Raw genomic sequence first — 18,990 nt, forward strand, 5'->3', positions numbered from 1 at the left:
AACACCCAGTCAAGTAGGTCTACATTACTGCTACACAACACCCAGTCAAGTAGGTCTACATTACTGCTACACAACATCCAGTCAAGTAGGTCTACATTACTGCTACACAACACCCAGTCAAGTAGGTCTACATTACTGCTACACAACATCCAGTCAAGTAGGTCTACATTACTGCTACACAACACCCAGTCAAGTAGGTCTACATTTTGTTTTCAAGGTCAAAATGTTGAATACTCAGCTTATTGTGCGCCAACATTTTAGTGGAAATTTCCTTCCACATTTCAAAGCCCACACACTAAGCCTAAGAATGTCAGTGTTTTTATACCGTTGCAGCAACTATTTCAGGTTTCTGTGGGTAGGCGGTCCTCTCCCTCTCCAGTTTTCTTCATAGACACCTTTTCTCATTCCCCAATACAATGCACTGCTTTTAACCAATCCTGTCATTCAGGATTCTGAGTCCATCAACTTTCAGTGACTCTGTGACTTATTTGTCTTTCACAAATGTCTGTAGGTGAAAGAGTTCCCTCACGCAGGAGCTTCTGGCTTGTTGCCGAGGCTAATGACCTCTGCTCACGTCACGGTTACATGAGCAGAATACTGAATGAATGCTAGAGGCAACCAGAGGGCTTCCCTCTCGCACAACACCAGTTGCTAGGCAACGGGGTTCCTAACACACACAATGACTCTGTGGGATGCCTCACCTATGAGTGTATGTCTGTTTGTGTGTGAACTGGGCAGGTACCATGGCATGCCACAGTGCGGAAAACTTCTGATATCTTTTAACCACTGAATTGCAGTCTTGCATAACCAACATTTTTTTTTTATATATATAAAGATTTAGTGAGAAGCTTTCGTAACATTCGAGTGACTAAATGCCCTTTAATGTAGGGTGACCACAATTTCAAACCCCAAAACCGGGACCCTTAAGTGTACCACACATTCATGCACACATTTCTGCGCTTACGCACGCATGTTGGTCATCACGTGTGTTTGTGGTTGGTGGAGCAGGCCCTGTTTGTTACTGTTTTCACTGTCCCTGTTTTTCCGCGACTTTTGAGTTTTGATGAGAATTGTTGTTTTGCTAAGCAGTTCTACACAGTTGTTTGTTTGGCTCCGACTCGTATGTGGAGACATTATAGTACTATTAAATAAGTTTTATTATTTTAATTGTGGTGAAAACCAGGACAATTTGGTAGTGAATGTCAAAAACAGGGACGTTTTAGTGTTTTACAGATATTTGTCAGGACCCGGTACACCTAGCTTGGAACCGGGACCATCCCGGGCAAAGCGGGATGTCTGGTCACCCTACTTTAATGCCTCCATGGACACTTTTGCAGTAAATAATCTCTGATTACCTACAGCAGGTACTCATAAGCTTATATGTACGCCACATCATGTGAATTCAAAATATAAACATACCTTTAACTGGCCTTACAATGTAAATGTTATGTGTGTTTCTGGATTTGAAAATGTAGGAGCGCTCATGTTTATATGTAGAACCAGAAGTAGCCTATTGAATGTGACCTCTTCATCTTGAGCTAAATACCGTTTTCACATCCTCAGCTAAAGATCACAGAGAGCAAAGCCAAAGAAAGTTCAGGTCAGAGTGGAAAGTAAGGAATTCAGTGAAATGTTGTTCTTTGACACACCCACATTGACCCCCACTCAGACACAGGTCAGAGAACAATTTTTTGATTACCATAGCAACTGACCAAACATTCTCAAAATAGATACTGAAGAATATTTTGAAAAGACAACATCCGTTATAGGCTTAAAACATCTTAACCTCATGAACTTAACAGACCATTAATCCTTTCAGGTCCTGATCATTCATTTTCACTTTCTAGTAAAAAGAAAATACACATATATTTTCACCTCTAAAGTGAAAGCTGAAAATCAATGAATGGTTCTGTCTCGACAACCAGGAGCTGCAGGTTTCCATGACAGAACCATTTTCAACGACAGCCCTGATAATTCAGCTGTTGTCTTTGTGACAGGTTAAGTTGTCAATCAAAACGTCACTAAAGACAACACACACACAAGTGTATCTAGGCTGTATGTTTTGTCTACAGTGTGTTGTTTCTATTTTTTATGGACATATTACTAAAGCTCAGACTGAATGACTTAAAAAGACACTATCTGTTGGTTCAGTGGAATTCTGGAGAACATAACTAGGATAATAACCTCAGTGGCCTGCTATGACCCAAAGCTGTATTCACCACTTCACCTCAGACTGGCCTAAAACAATGGCTGCTCTGTTACTGGGCTCCCCATCCTATAACTGAACCCAGGGACGGGCTAGTTTAGCATGTGTACGTGTGCATGTGTGTTTGGGTGTGAGACAGACGCAGAGAGTGTCAGAAACACAGATGACAGTGCGACACAGTTGTTTGACTCACATCCTCCTCAGCGTTCCCGTCTGTTTACTAAACCAACACTTCCGAATAGCAAGTGACATCACAGTGGCCTGACTGGCCTGGGCCTGACAGCAGTACTGTTGAACCAGTGGATTGAGAGGAAATAGCCACAGAGGGCTAGCTGGACCAACAAATGCATTTTACAGGAACCCTCTCTGCCGTGCTTTTCCCTCTACTCAGCATTCCACACTGGCTTGTGGAACAGGGTAGCATTCATTAGTGCAGATATTGCAGGTTAACTTTGTGCAACTGAAACTTTTTGCAACAAGTATTTTTTATAGGTAGCCCACTGTTCCTTTTGGTTTCCTTACAATTAGTGCCTAAAGAATGGCCCAATTGCCACATCCTGAGTGCTTTGTGTCATTAGCAACTCTGTTATTCTTTCATTTACCATCTAAGAAACGTCATAACAACAAAGCTTTAAGAGTTGGGGTAAGTACTGTACGAACATGCTTAGCACACAGCGTCAGATGGACTGTGGCCCATTCATCTTGGCAGATTTGCTCCAGGTTCGGGTCGGCTGGATGATGCAATTTTCAAACAACGCGACTTTGTGAAGAAAGCACATTTTCATGAAGAAAGTAAAATTCTTACATTTTGTACCCTTTTCCTAATCAACGCATTTGTATTTGTTTGTATAGATTATTTAACTTTTGTAAAATGCTCTTAATTTCCTTGAGATTCACAGTCAGACCAATCATCATTCAGCATTGGGGTTTTATCCAGAAAATGTGGAGAAGACCAAAGAGTGAAAATGTTGTCCAAGTTAGGGGAATTTCTTTCCTTTATGTAAACTGGAAATTTACACAGCACAGATTGAATACTTATGTAAGCAAGATGTTGCCAATCTTTTTTTATTTATATCTTCTCAAAATGTAAGGAATGTCACCGTACAATAGTTTTAGTGGTTCAATGCTTCAAAATAAAACATGAAAGAGAACATTTCAAAGTACTATTTGTAATTTCATAATATGGGACAATTGGGCAGGGGTCTGAATACTTTAGAAAGGCACTTTAAATACAAATAATCAATACATTAGAAATATGGCAAAGAATATGAAAACAAAACATATTCCAAGAAGACCATATGAAGTTTAACTTGTCTTTGACCTGGATGTGAACCATCCAACTTAAGGCATGACCCTGGCAACATAAAAAACATTAGTCATGAACCTTTGGTCCCAAAGGAAACCCAATTTCATCACAGCCCTATAGGTACAGTTGTAAGGAAGGGCACTTTATAGGGAATAAGGTACCATTTCATAGGCCACCCCATGTTGTAACAGTGGATTTCATAGCTCTGATGTAAAGTCAACTTCCGCATTTCTTCAAAAGTGCCCATGGGCACACAATTCCTTCAAATAGGAAGTACTTATATTGTGAGCTTAAGTGCTCAGCACATCTCATAATATTGGCCAACGCTACAATACATGTACGTAAACCCAGATTTTCTCTTGAGAAGAAGCCCCTTCATACATTTGTATTGGTTAGAAATAAACATGGTTTCAATGGTACAAAGAGACATGGTCCAATTGTCTTATATGATTGACACCTGTCTCAGATGTATGTCGGGTCAGGTAGCAGACTCTTCCCCTCGATCATAGACCTCGTCCTGCCACCTGCCCACCGCGGACACTGCTCACTGCGTCCGGAGCTGGTAGTCTGGATGGAAGGAGGAAATGATCAGAGTTAATTAAATGGACAGAAAGAAAGAAGAATAAATAACTGGATATGGAGGAGAGGAGGAAATGGAGTGAGAGAAGGATAGAAGGGTGGAATAAACTGCAGACAGCTGAGGATGTCCTGCCCAGCCCGAAAACAATGAATCAAGCACACTAACTGATATCAGGGAAATGAGATGAGGATATTTTAGCAATCAGTGGAAAGGCATTACAGCACATGGGAGATCTTAATGACACAAATATGACCAAAGAAGTATTCAGTTAAGGATGTGCAGTAGTCCAGGGTTTCCTACCTATTTTGCTTTGTGACCCACTCATTTAGGGTTCTTTTGAGTCATGGCCCACAGTAAGTTACAGACCAAAGCACAAGGAAAAATTGAAAACTTCAAAACATCTTACTGATTGTACAGGAGTGCAGTTTTTTTGTTCCGGGCATGAACATTTCACATTCTTCACAAATCTTCACAGCAGAGACAAAATATTGCTTTAACGCAAATTTCCCATAATTCTACACATTTTGCTATAAAGCGGAGAGAACACTTTACAGTTTTCAAACTCATATCCAACATTTCAATGCATTTTTGGTGATTTCCATTTTGGTGATTTTCAGTGCAAAAACTCTACATATTAACTTGTGCATTTCTTAAAATTCAATCCAATAAACCATATGATCCTTATGAACCATATGAACCCTATGAACCATATGAACCCTTGCTGCGAACCCCTTTAGTCCATCAGCTTGGCTTCCGCTCTGCTGAACACAGGTATATGCAGTGGTAATTATTTATCCGTAGGTTTAATGTCCACTCCCTGGAATTGTCTCCACCAAATGCATTCCCCTCATAGTGCACCACTTCATAGCTCAAAAGCACCCTAAATCTGGTGAATTGTACAAGACGTTGCCACATGAACCCTTGTCCTCTATGTGTTTTTATATCCCCTTTCGACAGAACTGTGTAAACTAATCTGTTTCCCATCAATCTACACTGAGTTGCCCAACTTAAGTGTTACCCAATCCCTGGCAGCCCATGGTGGAGGCAACACAGTGAAGTGTTGTTTAGCCTGGTCTAGCCTGGTCAACACTTGGACCACACATGGCCCAGGCACACATCCCTGTTGTAGTCCAGCACTAATACACCTGACAAAACCAACCCATGGCTTAAAGACATGTTGACTTTGGCGAATTAGAGCTGCTCTGAAACAGGTATAATCAGATTAGTTACTGCTAGGCTGGAACAAAGACGTTCACCACCGCTGAGTTGTTAGGACCTGGAAGTAAAAACACGGACAGAGTTACTCAGAATCACGTGTCCCAAACTGCACCTAATTCCTATGTACAGATTACTACCAAAGTAAAGAAACATGGTGTTTTAAATGGGTCAATGGGCCAACACAAGCCAGAAAAGATCCAATGTACTTTGCAACCCTATTGCAGGGGTGTTGATAACATTCTTCTAGAGTTAATTACTTAGCAAGGTTTTTTTTTTTTATAACGTTGGCTGAATCAAGATGCCAATCCAGAATCACACTTAAGTGTTTAATTGGATCCGGACACTGAGATGGTCATGTAAAACATCTGCAAGTTGGGCAGACCTTAACATGGAAACTCCTGCTAAACATACCCCCCAAAAAAAACTCCTCGAGTCACAGAAATCCCTTGTTAGCCTTGGTGGATAAAACAATATTAAACCGGACCTGCGCCTGCGCCAGCATTTTATACCTGACCCTAAGCATGATGGGATGTCAATTCCACACCTGTGTAGAAGCACCAGGTTTCAGTCTATTTTGTTTTCCATAATTTAGTGAAGTGTTGGCATGTTGGCAAATACCTGTAGTGAGCTACTTTCCACATTGGCTTTACTCATAATTAGTGTATTAGGTAGACAACAGGATGCCATTTGGGACGCTGCCACAGAAACCCCTTCCTGTACGTACCTCCATTTTGAGTGATGTAGCGCACCCAGGGTAAAGCCTGGTAGCCACTCTTCTCGATGATCTTCAGGTAGCGCACCTGCAAACACACAGACGCACACCCAAAAACAGTGAACACCGTCGGTATAATCTTGTGGCCTGACTGTGGAACCGAAAAGCTGGAGGTCAGTGTTTACGTAAGCGCGTGAATCTGGATTGCCATACACAGTTACTATTCCTGAATCACCAACTGTGCAGGTATCCCTTTTCGCCATTCTGCTGACGGTGGTCCCACGCAACCGTAATAAGACTTCCGCTTTTGTTCCATCACATTTACCGTTCAGTGTCACATGGATTGATGAGAACAAATGTGCACGCTACAATCAAATCTACAGCCTATGTCTAGGGTTCCTGGGGTTCCTGGGGTTTTGTAGGGAAGTTGGGGTTCTAGGCGGACAGTATGATCATCTCCCCCCTGGCCGTACGCAGAAGATAAGAATGAGTTTAGGGAAGTGGGTCCTTCTACTCCCCTATCGGACCATCTTGTCCGTCTTCAAGGGAAACGAGCAGCTCAAATGTACATTACTGCATTCCTCGGAGAGCAGGGTAAGAAATGCGGTCGTCAGCAGAATAATTAAGACTTACACAAGAGAACTCACAGGATGTTTCATCACCTACGGGCTGCAACCACACCATTTCATACGCAGCACACAACAATGTATTGTCTCAGCCATGTCTCACTGACCGGATGACGGAAAACAACCCTTAGTACTTTGGAATAGCCAGGAATCTGCAACCACTGTTATTCGCCTGTAGGTTGGCATCAATCAATCAAATGTATTTATAAAGCCCTTTTCACATCAGCAGTGGTCATAAAGTGCTTTTACAAAACCCCCGGCCTGAAAACCCCAAGGAGCAAGCAACAACAGTGTTGAAGCACAGTGGCTAGGACAAACTCCCTGAAAGGGGCTGAAATTTAGGAACAAACCTAGAGAGGAACCAGAATCGGGGGAAGGGGGGGGGGGGGGCACAACGTGTGGGGAGACACCTGTGTCTAAGACTGTATATTGGTCCAAAACACAGGAGGAGGCTAAACACATCCAGATCACACAGGTTCCAGACACATCCAGATCACACAGGTTCCAGACACATCCAGATCACACAGGTTCCAGACACATCCAGATCACACAGGTTCCAGACACATCCAGATCACACAGGTTCCAGACACATCCAGATCACACAGGTTCCAGACACATCCAGATCACACAGGTTCCAGACACATCCAGATCACACAGGTTCCAGACACATCCAGATCACACAGGTTCCAGACACATCCAGATCACACAGGTTCCAGACAAGCGGACAGGCGGACTAAGTGACAGTCAGTCCCACACAATCAGCAGGCAGGGCACAGCAATGGTCCATATAGCTCAACCACAGAGTGTGTGAATGCCGAGACAACCCTAACACGAGTTGAGCCGTTTCTGTGAGTCTTCGCCACACAGGCCGAGGTGAGGGTCTGACATTCAACCGGCCAACTGCAGGTTCTCTGTCTGCGTCATTGTAATAAAAAAACGTCCAAAATATTTCTCTGTAAATGACCACACAGACTCCAGGGTTCCTGACTCCCATGTATTCCCACTGGCTAACGGGCCTGAGGGTTTTATTTGCATGGTTAATATGCGTGTCCCTGTACTTAGTGGTGATGTCAACAGCCACTTTCCCATGCCTTGATTTCTACACATCCCATTAAACCAGCCGGGTCTCACACAGTACGTGCTGCAGTAGCCACATATGACAGCCACGGAAGAGCTAAGCAGGCTAGAGGACATAAATTGTGAGACCAGGCTATAATTAAGCCACTTGGGCCAGACCTCTCCCATTGAGGACAGCGGAGGCCAGGGCCGTCACGTCTTCTGCAGTAAGGTCACAGGTCTCTGGCGCTAGCTAGCCTACAACAACAGCCTGGTGGGAATCACATATGTGATGTGTTCTCATACGCATGTTTTTTGATTTGATCTGATGTATCTCTAGCCTACATTACAAACATCTGCTCCCCTGGCTCTATTGTACAGATACTAGTGGCACACTACGCGTGCTTCCCAAAGGGCGCCCCGTGTCCTACAAAGTACACTGCTTTCGACCAAACCTACTGCTCCACACAGGGAATGTGGTGACATTTGGTCCGCGGGCTAGTGAAAGGAGAGGAAGCAGAAGAAGAGGGACTGTGTCAGCTGCCACTCAATAACTTACTTAGGAAAATTACTGTGTTTTTTCATAATATTGCCTAAACTTCCTCATTTGCCGCATCAGCAATCGAATTAGGCCCAAGGGTGGGTTCATGCTACATGTCTGAGTGGGCTGACTAATGTCCATACAACTTAATAAAGTTGGATGGTGGAAATGGTAGGAAATTCCAACTTGCTCCCAAATCTGACCCCTTAGCAATAACATCTAACCGGCAACAACTGTGAGTCCAGAAACAGCCTCCATCGCTGTGAAGGGCATGAGAGGCACCAACAAAAAATAAGCATCAGATCTGCCTCCCAAATGGTGCACTATTTTATAACTAGAGCACTACTTTTGACCATGGTCCGTAGGGTGCCAATTTGGGGGATGAAAGAGACAAACATACTGCAGAGGGAAAAACTCCTACAGCTGTCTGAATTCTGGCAAGCACACCGCTGCTGGGTCATGTTGAGGTTTCTCCAGAGAAAACTGAACGGAGGTTTCTAACGGAGCAGTTTTAGGTACGTCCCTGAGTCACTATATTCGGACAACATGACGGCAGTTCACTGCTGCTAAGTGTCCTTCCTGCTCTGTACACTCAGGGCCGACTGCCTGGAGAATTCTGGATTACGCCCGTCAGTGTTGATTTCAGCTCACATATCCCTGTTGCCTCGATCTGGCTAAAGCAACACTGCAGGGCTGCATTCTGCACTAACGGAGACCTGTCACAAAACCCAGATTAGGCACTTGGGACATAATCCCAACTGTCTGAAGGAAATCACATGGTACACGACATGACTGTTAGTCAATACCGGTCATCTTAACCCTGCACTTTTACAGTGGATTCCCCATCAACATACTGTATAGCACTTGACACCGGGAAGCTCCAGTCTTTCTCGATTCAACACGTCCTCCACCTTCGACTCTTTTTCAAAGCACATTGTTACAGAAGGATGGAGTTTTCTCCCTTAGGATCTTCTCCTTTAAAGTGCTTTTGAGGAGGCGGCAAGAAAAATAATCTGTGAAACCCTGATGGTTAAGAAAATGGGCCAAGGGGTTTTCCTGAACACCGGGACTGGGCCCAGGCTGCCGCTTTGGCTTCGTTTAACTGGCACAGCATCCAGCTCCAAAGCCAAACGCAAAATATGGAATTGAGACTAGACATTGACCGCCTTCTTATGCCTGCACAAATGATATTACGTAACACGCCATACTAAGCAGAAGCACCTGTCAAGCCAATTGTTCCAAAACATTTGAAGCCCTGGAAAGGAGGATAATAAATAAAGTTAAAATTGTGATACCGATATGTATAAAAATACACCCAAATAAAAGCTAAAAACCAATACATTAACACTGTAGTAATAGTTGGATTTAAGTCCAATCTGTTGGAGTGTAGGGCTAAATAAAAAATGCTTCACTGTCTCAGTAATTACAGAGGACACTCTACGTATGGCTGTGTGTTGGCAAATGGTAGAGGAATCAATAGGATGTAACACATTTTAGCACTGAGGGCTATTTTATAGGAGTCAACTGGGAAAAATGTAATGTGAAGGCTTAAGACTGTAGTTAGATCACCAGTGACAACACTGCCCAAATATTGCCCCCTCTGGCTATTCACTCTCACAGCATTCGAAAAGATTTGTGGTTTATTATTATTATTATAAAAGCACAACTTTCCTAGATTATTTTCATCGTCTTACAAGCATGACAGTGATATGTGATAGTAACGTGTGATAGTGATACAGCGGATATAAGAAGTCTACGCATCCCTGTGAAAATGCAAGGTTTTTGTGATGTAAAAGATGATTAATCTTTGTCTCATTCTTTTACATCACAGTAACCTGGCATTTTAACAGGGGTGTGTAGACTTTTCATATCCACTGTACGTGATAGTGATGTGCGAGTGATACGAAGACCTAAGTAACGTGACACCAACATGGAGGGGCAGAAAATGTACTAGAATGGCAAATCTACCATCACAAAGACTCTTTACTGCACTAAATGTTCATAACCCACAATACATTATGATGAATGGCGTTAGATGCACAACAGCACCACCATGAGGTTTAAAACCTGCATGACAGGAGTAACACAGGCTTGGCACCGTAAAGGGCTTTCCACAGCTCTTTGATGAATTCTACAGTGGTGACATTTCAAACAGTCTAGGCCACATTACAGACAAATGTGACTGTGTGAGCAATAAGGGTTAAGTTCCATGCTCAAAGGCACAACGGCAGATTATTTTACCCTCTAACCATTAGGCCACTGACAACTGAAAGTACTCCTGGAAAAAGAAAGTAATTGTATGGTAGGTGACCTGAATAAATATGTACAGTCTATTATACAGTGAATATAAAAAGGGATCTTGTTAGACAGACTGACCTGTATACAGACGTACAGTCTATCGCACAGTGGATGTAAAGGGGGATCTCGTTAGACAGACTGACCTGTATACAGACGTACAGTCTATCGCACAGTGGATGTAAAGGGGTATCTCCTTAGACAGACTGACCTGTATACAGACGTACAGTCTATCGCACAGTGGATGTAAAGGGGCATCTCGTTAGACAGACTGACCTGTATGCCAGAGGTGGTGAAGTAAGGAATCTCAAACTTGACACTGATGGGAGGTTTCCCCTCCTTGTCTTCTGCCTCCACACTGGGCAGGCCAAAGTGTGCTCGCATTAAGTACTCTTTACCCCCCTGAGAGTGAACACACACACACACACACACCGGTTGGTCCAGATCAAGTCACTACAGGTGATGAAGCAGACATGAGATCCACCAAGCATTAAGCTAAGCTTGTCAGTTTCAAGTGAAAATATGACCATGTCAGTCTTCTCTGTAAGAGTATTTTGGGGCAGGCAGAAGATTGATCTTACAGGGAAAGACTTCAAGGACCAGACGATCTCGCTGTTCTCCGGGATCCACTTCACACTGCCCACCGTGGTCTTGAACTGGGGTGTGTCGGCATCCATGGGAACTGGAATGTGGATCTCTACGTTGTTGGCAGTCGAACGCCTCTTGAACTGACTCTTAGCCTGAGAACAAACAACAAGTAGCTGTAAAAAAAAACACGAAAAACACAGGTGCATACCCAGGCATAAAGAACCCGACTGAGATGATAACATTTTAATACAGACAGTGCTACAACCTTCACAAACCTTTTTTTCACTACTGTATTTGAACACAAACTAAAAATATGAGCTGTAGCAAACCTTGATCATGTACTCAATGCGGCTGTGAGAATGCTTCTCTATAACAGACTCAATCCATATTAGTGGCTTCACCTGTAACAACAAAATGGTAATTTTTCAATTTATTCCAGGATTAACAACACAAATCCAACAGCACGCTAACACACAAATTGACAACACGCTAACCAAAATCTGGCACTTGGGTGTTTTCTGAAGGTCTGTCTTTGATCAAAAAGCAGAGTATGTGTGTGCGTGTTGAGGGTCTGTACTTAATCAGTGTGTGTGTGTGTGTGTGTCTGCGTGTGAGCGTGTGTGTAAAGGTACTGTCCGAAAGACGGTAATTACATGTGTGTTGAGGCGGTAGGACATGAGCTCAAACTCTCCGTCGGGGGGAATGAAGGAGATTGTGCGGTCGTTCTCAAAGCGGGACAAACGGACACACTGATTAAACTTTACATCCTCCAGCTCCACTGACTTACTCTTTCCTCCTACACAGGAAGAAAGAACGGTGATTTGCACAGGAAGAGATAAGAAGAAATGTATTTCATGTTTAGAGTCTCTTGGTACAATCAAGAACTCCTTAACCACATTGTCTCACTGAACAGAAAAGGCAGAAAATAGGATTTTAGGTAATAGAATAGTGTGGAATAGACTCACGTCCAGTGTTCTCAAACAGAACCTTGTCATTCAGGCCCAGGCGAAGCTCTGGCATTCCAGACAGGAACACACGCATCTTGATGGAACCAACAATCTCACTGCACAACACATTACCATTAGCACTGACCTGAAGAGAGTAAAGAGGGGGGGGGCACTGACTGAAACCGAGAGCCACAATTACCTGAAAAAAACATTTGGCTACTGTATGGACTCAAAAACACAGACAACACTTCTACAAGAAAACCTACAAGGAGGTTGACCGACTCTACGACGTCTAGGAACACCTCATTCTTCCTATACTTGATGCCCTCTGACCTCCATGACACAGCGTTGGTGATGGTTGCCGGGGGGCGGGGGGCACTGGTGTCCAGCTTGTGACCCTCCTGGGTGATGTACCTGTGGACCAACACAACCAAAGCCATAGAGATGGAGACCACAGGTAGATGTTAGGGCCTTTTGCACAGGCTACTCTGTGTGCTGCATGTATAACGTGTTTAAGACAGTTGCTTTGTAATATTGTTGTTATGTACTCCTGCAGGATCTTGCTGTCAGTGGTCTGGGGGTAGCCGAAGTCCATAAGCTCATCCATGAGCTCATAGATGATGACAAAGTTATCCCTGATACTCTCCTCTTCTAACTCCTTGAAATACTCTGAGAATACCTGGGGATTACAAATGTAACATGCTTCATAATGCTTCTCCTTCCAACTTCAGAAATTGTTATATAGGCCTATTCTGAATGGTTCTTTAAAAGTACATGTCAATAAGATATCATCCCATTGGCCATGCTTGTAAATAGGGTATGGTGGCAAATTAAAGTTCAGAAAGCGCTTCACGTACACAAACAGCATTACTGCCTGTGACGTCACACATTACCATTTAATACATTACTAAAACATGTCAGTCCTACCTGGATTATTTTGTAGAGAAAGGAGAAAACCAGGGACACACAAGCGTTTTTCTTGGATGTTGCCACAACTGATCCGTGGCGAGGGTTAAGAAGATTTGTATTTATGATAGGTTGGTAAAGACAAAACTGGTGATGCCAATGTTTTTGAAAGACAACTGACACCTGACACATTGGGCTACAGGGTTATGATTGGGATGCACAGTGTGAGGACCATGGTGGGACAGGATAAAATAAAATAGAACAGAAAACAGTTACACAGATATTTTGTAACACCAGAAGCATTAAGATCTTCTGACAAATCAGATCATGTTTTGCCAATAATTGTTTTTGGTTCCAATAAAAATATAGATTTTGCCAATAATTGGGAAAAAGGTTAGAACTGAGCAGTCCGTGTGAATGAAATGCAGTCCAGGAGAGGGAGTGTGTGTAGCACGCTCTAGCTAGGATACAGTAGAGATTGTTGTGTTTGATCCACATGAAGCGCACCCCTCCGTTGGCCAAAATGGGAGACAGGGCACCCTCCTCCTCCTTTTCCATCAGGAGGTTTAAGAAGTGCTCAATCTCAGACATGTCCACATCTCCACGATAGTTCTTACAGATCAGGACCTACAGAGACATGACAACAACACACAAAGTGACACAGTATCCACAAAACCCAATTACACTACTCATGTATACACCCACTTCATCTGGGCACATTCTTTCCTTTGACCAAGTTATCTAGCAAACATTGTCTTCTTAATTAGTTGCATGGGACCAGAGTATCCTGACAGCCCCTATCCTTTTAATAATCTGGGGTGTATTCATTCCCTTTTTCCCCCCATACAGAACTTGCATTGGAGAATTTTTTTGACGAAATAGGGAGGATCCTATCTGACTGGGTAAAATGCAATATTTTTTTCCACAACTTTTCACAATAACCTTTGTGGAGGAATTAATTTATTCGCCACTAGTGTACACATGATGTGGAAACCGAATGGGACTATTTGTACAAAATTGCAACCCAAAACTGGTTTGAACTTATGGAGAAGATCTACATTTCCCTATTTTAATGGAAAATGTATATATCTAGATCTGGATAATGGATATATCTTTAGAGAAAAGTAACGCAACAAAAAGATTAGCATATTCGAGTTGACTCAACACGGCTTGTGTGTGTAATAGTTAACTACAGTATAGTCCATGGGACTATATGCCGTGAGTCTTCTTAAACGCCCTAGATACATTCTCAAAAGGAGATCCGTTAGCTAGCTGTTTCAAAACAAAATCCGAGACCGTGGGCATTCAGATAGATATTACTCTGATACAATTACCTCGGTGGCGTTAGTTTTAGTACTGTATTTAGCAAGTCTGCAGGCTATAAAATAGGATACTCTATCAACAACTGCTAGCTATCAACTGGTTTCTTGAGGTAGCAAAGCCAACGCGTCCCGTTATCTTACCTTGCCTTTTAAATCCAAGACATACACAGCACTTGCCGACATCTCGATAAACTAGCTAGCTAGCTGCACAGCATGAATCAATAGCCAGCTGGCTAGAAAAATGTTGTCGTTATTAACAGGAATGTTGGAATGTTCAATTTCTATCAAAATATTGAGGGGTCCTGGATGTAAACGCAGACAATCGTGTCAAAATTGGCTGGTAAGGAGGTAACCTTCAAAATAAAAGCCTGCATTTTAGCAGATGCTCTTATCCAGAGAGACATGTTGAAGCATAGTTCAGGGGAAGCTTTCCCAAGAACACATTTTATTATTTCATCATTCAGAAATATAAGAAGCCACCAACGTAACCCTTACCACCAACCAAGCCAGACGTCCTGAAAAAGAACCCAATGGCCACTAACAAAGCTTCAGAGATTTTCTGCAGTGATAGGAGAATCTGCGGAACGACAACCATCTCTGTAGCATTCGATCATTAAGGACTTTATGGTAAAGTGGCTAGACGGAAACTAATCCTCAGTAAAAGGTATATAACATGCCAACTTGAGTTTACCAAACATTGTGAGGAAATATATTCTCTGGTGTTATTAGACCTAAACGGTTCGGGCTGAATGACAAGCCCTATGTCCGTCAAAAAACAGAATCTGGCAAATATCTACCCTATGGTATAGCAGGGTAGTGGGAGCATCATGCAATGGGGATGCTTCTCAATAGCAGGAACCAGGATTGAGTGAAGGATAAACAGAACAAAATATAGCAAAGTCCTTGAAGGAATCCTAATCCAGAGTGCACAGGATCTTATACAGGTGTGAAGATAAATCTTTCCTTGAATGGCCCAGTCAATGCTCGAACATGGACCTCTTTTATCATCTGTGAGGGACCTGAGGAACAAAACTCACAGACTCTCCTCATCCAGTCACACAGAGCATGAGAGGATCTGCAAGGTATAATTGAAGAAATTTCCAATAACTTACAGGTGTGCAAGCTGATAGAATACTAAAGACTTGAAGCAGTGATCGCCGCCAAAATCACTTCTACAAAGTATTGAATAATGGGTCTGAATATTTATTTTAAATAAATTGTCAGGAATGTCTAAATGTGATTTAGCTTTGCCGTTATTGGGTATTTACGGTGGCGTATTTCTTCCTTGAAAAACAGTGCGTGTAGCTTAATATTTTTTCCACAGATAGTTTTAAAAAAAACGTTTGTAAAATGTATTTAGAAAATATGGTTACATATTTTGAGAATAAAGTTCTACAAAGTGTAACATTCATGTCAGGGAAACATTCATGATCCTTTTGGTAGGATCTGCTACTGCTACTAGCTAAAAATAATAATAAGCCTGATTTAGCAAATGTTATTCTGGTATGATATTAGATTGTAGGTATGTTAGATTGATCTGTTAGTTTGGATGTGTGTTCATATTTTATGCCTAAAATCAAAGGTCCTGCTGCCTGTGTAAACAAACTATGTAAGCCAGTCTGTATTATTAGACACTAGGTGGAGTATTTGTATAGTGAAACAGACTAGGGCAAAGCAATGAGCTTTATGTAACATCTGAACTGCCTGTTAATTCAGGTTTAATGTAAATGTAATTTATGATCAAGTGTGAGTTGTAACATCCCTTTATTGTCAGGGTGGTTTAAGCTACACTGCACACAGTACATCTAAGGCTACACTACATACAGTAACTGTTAATCTGTTTACCTACTCTTCACAAAGTAGACACAAACTGTTTGTGTCAGAAGAGTAAAGCAGGGGTTTCTTCACTGGGACATAGACATGAAATGTTGGACACTTTTCACTGTGGGACATACCTGAGTTAGGGTATGAATGTAGGAGCAGTAGATGATCATTTAGATTGAAAAATGTGAGTTAACTAAAATAAGTGTCTTCAGTCTGGAGACCTGTCTCTTTCTCCAACTTTCCCTCAAGTATTCCAGCAAATGTTGGTTTATCAGAAGTTGTAATGATGAACATTTTACTTCACACAGGCATGTATTGGCATATTGTGGGGAAGTATTGCACTAAAATATCTTCTACATCCTAAATGACACACTGTACCCTTCATTTTAATGATAGTTTAGTATAATTCAGTAGAAGTTGTGTAAATAGAAATACTAATACTATGTTTTATTATTAATTAAACAATGATTTAAAAATATTTTGAGTAGAATAGAATACTTGATCAATTAATGTTAATGCAAAAATATTTACTCTTTAATGCTGATGTAGTTCTTTAATCAACAAATGTTACTGTAAAATAACTGTGGTTAACATTAGCCAGTCTGCTATGAAAGGGACACATTTGCACATGTTCTGATACATTTCAAGAGCATTCATAAGACACCAAGACCCTCACACTTAATTCAAAGGTTCTTTACCTGGGAAAGAGTTCTACTTGGAACGTTAAGCGCTTTAGTCTTCCCAGTGCAGCTGAAGAAAATCTGATTTTTATTTTTAAATTGAAGAATACCATGCAGCCTGTTTTTATATTAGCGAAACAGAGGAAATTGTGTTTTCTCTCTGATGTTTTGTAACATTAACAGCTGTGCTGTCTGACTGTCCTGTCTGTCTATGGCCGTCTCTCAGGCTGACCCTTACTCCTGTTTCCATAGATATGCCTCAAACATCCCTGTGTTTCTCAATGTGAACAGTTGTCATCACCTTCAGTCCATGCTCCACAGAGACTCCTGGCCACAAGCCAGATCTTTGCAAGAGGGAGACAGAGAGGGACAGAAAAATACAGACAGGGCTGTAGATAGAGTGGGGACAGCAAGTGAGAGAACGAAACATTGAGAGACTTTTAGTGAGACAGAGATACGTTAGTGTCCATCTGAAATAGTTGATTTGAGTGAAACATAGATTTGTTAAAAAGGGAACCTGGGTGATTTTAGGTACAAAGGGAGTGTTCGCATTGCAAATTGCTATAAATGAATAATGAAATGGATCGAACTACGAGACTTCTAACTGGGTCTGTCTCCTTTCTGATACAAAATACAGCTGTGTGTACTGAGCATTTTGTGCATTTTAAGGCATGATGAACCCTGTCCAATGGCTTTAACACTGACCATATAGGGTACAGTGGGTTGTTTGTAGAGTATGGTGCAGCTAGCCACGTCAGGGTTTGATTCCTGCTCGGGCCAGAATATAAAAATATATGTAGTTACTATCATAGCTTTGTGGGTTTAGCTTTGGACAAAGTGTCTGCTAAATGGTAACCGTTCTAATTATGTTTGTGCAGTGTGCTCTGCAAACTAGAAGGGGCCTTTGACACATCCTCAAAGAGATCTTCAGGGTCACCTGGATGTCTTCAGGACATCCCCCTTTTGCTCGGATAGTAACTCCTATGTGCATAGTCTTTCCAAACATTCACCAACTAACAAATGAACCAAAAAACAACAGAACATATGAGACCCCTTTATACTTAAATGTGTGAGAATAGTACACTAGTCCAGTGTGTGGCTGGTAAAACCAAGCACGTCTCCGCTAGCTAGCTCTTGCATGTGCATGTGATCAGTACCAGCAGGTTCCACATCGTATGACATGTCATATGACAGAGAACCAGATCCCTTGAATACCCTTGCAACACACACACACACACATACACAACATATACACTACAACCAGTGTTGTAACAATTACCTACTGGCCCTGGTCAATTTGTCATGCGACTGTTGTTTGTCTTTATCTGGCCAAATATAACAATGATTTACGGAAAATATGTGTGGTTGTACTTTGTAGTGATGCCTATTGCAAAAATGCCAACAGATAGATAACTGATAACCTGCCTGCACTCAGATCTGTGTGTGCTTGAACCACCTTCTCTTTGTGGGCTTCAGCCAACACCTCAGATCTGTATGGGTTTCAGTCAATACCTCAGATCTGTATGGGGTTCAGTCAACACCTCAGATCTGTATGGGCTTCAGCCAAATGGTTCAGATTTGTGTTGGCTTCAGTCCACAACTTAAAATAAGACGTGGTGCAATTTTTCACCCGGCTAGACAACAGAGGGTGAAAACCCGATTTTTAATGTTTACTGTATGTATGTGTTGTTTGTGTGTATGCAACACTGACTGAACTGTTCGTCTTTGTTGTAAAACATAACCCCATGTTGAGAAACGTCATCATCCGTAACACGAAATGCTGTCATGGTTGGTATCCCAAATACCATCCACAGTGCTTTCTATTTACCAGTTTGACCACCATAGACCACCAGGGAGACTACTGACTGCCCGAGTCCTAAGTGTCTAAAGAGTCAATGAACTTTACGCCATTGCCTCTACTGTAAGCACAGACACCATGTGATCATTTTCAGTCTGTGTTTGTTATGCCTTCCCTTTTGTGGCCCCTGTAAAGCATGATGCAGCTTTATATAGTTCTGCTGTTGAACAATCTCATACACACAAGCACTTACACGTGTATATGCATACACAGGCGTCATCCCAGACACTTGGATTCATGACATGGTGTGTGTTTGTGTGCTTTTGATCCTTTATGGACCACCCTGGTCCATGTTTCAGAAGCCTGCGCTCTACATTTTCTACTG

The 18,990-nt window shown here is 42.1% G+C and overlaps 1 protein-coding gene across 3 annotated transcripts; it reads right to left on the reverse strand.

The window, feature by feature from the left end:
* Positions 1–3,255: 3,255 nt before the first annotated feature.
* ap1m1 (adaptor related protein complex 1 subunit mu 1) lies at positions 3,256–14,664 on the reverse strand. Of its 3 annotated transcripts, XM_010890994.5 has the most exons (12): positions 14,445–14,660; positions 13,452–13,608; positions 13,003–13,070; positions 12,624–12,754; positions 12,342–12,489; positions 12,094–12,220; positions 11,782–11,924; positions 11,458–11,529; positions 11,122–11,280; positions 10,817–10,942; positions 6,035–6,110; positions 3,256–4,079 (listed from the first exon to the last, which is right to left on the reverse strand). In XM_010890994.5, exons 1-12 carry the CDS (start codon positions 14,484–14,486, stop codon positions 4,057–4,059), a joined length of 1,272 nt encoding a protein of 423 aa, XP_010889296.1. In that variant the 5' UTR covers positions 14,487–14,660; the 3' UTR covers positions 3,256–4,056. The 3 variants fall into 3 exon arrangements, with proteins under 3 accessions (XP_010889296.1, XP_010889286.1, XP_019896585.1); XM_010890984.5 differs by lacking the exon at positions 6,035–6,110 and having other exon boundaries at positions 14,445–14,664; XM_020041026.3 differs by lacking the exons at positions 6,035–6,110; positions 14,445–14,660 and adding an exon at positions 14,316–14,422.
* Positions 14,665–18,990: the final 4,326 nt, after the last annotated feature.

This window comes from Esox lucius, chromosome 3 (assembly GCF_011004845.1).
Source record: "Esox lucius isolate fEsoLuc1 chromosome 3, fEsoLuc1.pri, whole genome shotgun sequence".
In the NCBI taxonomy this organism is placed as follows: Eukaryota; Metazoa; Chordata; class Actinopteri; order Esociformes; family Esocidae; genus Esox; species Esox lucius.

Bases quoted from the DNA above. Each gene is read 5' to 3' on its own strand.
- ap1m1 (XM_010890984.5), bottom strand. From the start codon at position 14,486: ATGTCGGCAAGTGCTGTGTATGTCTTGGATTTAAAAGGCAAG. The intron at 12,490-12,623 runs GTACATAACAAC...GTTGGTCCACAG, and splicing joins GACAGCAAGATCCTGCAGGA to GTACATCACCCAGGAGGGTC. The intron at 11,925-12,093 runs GTGAGTCTATTC...CTTCCTGTGTAG, and splicing joins TCTGTTTGAGAACACTGGAC to GAGGAAAGAGTAAGTCAGTG.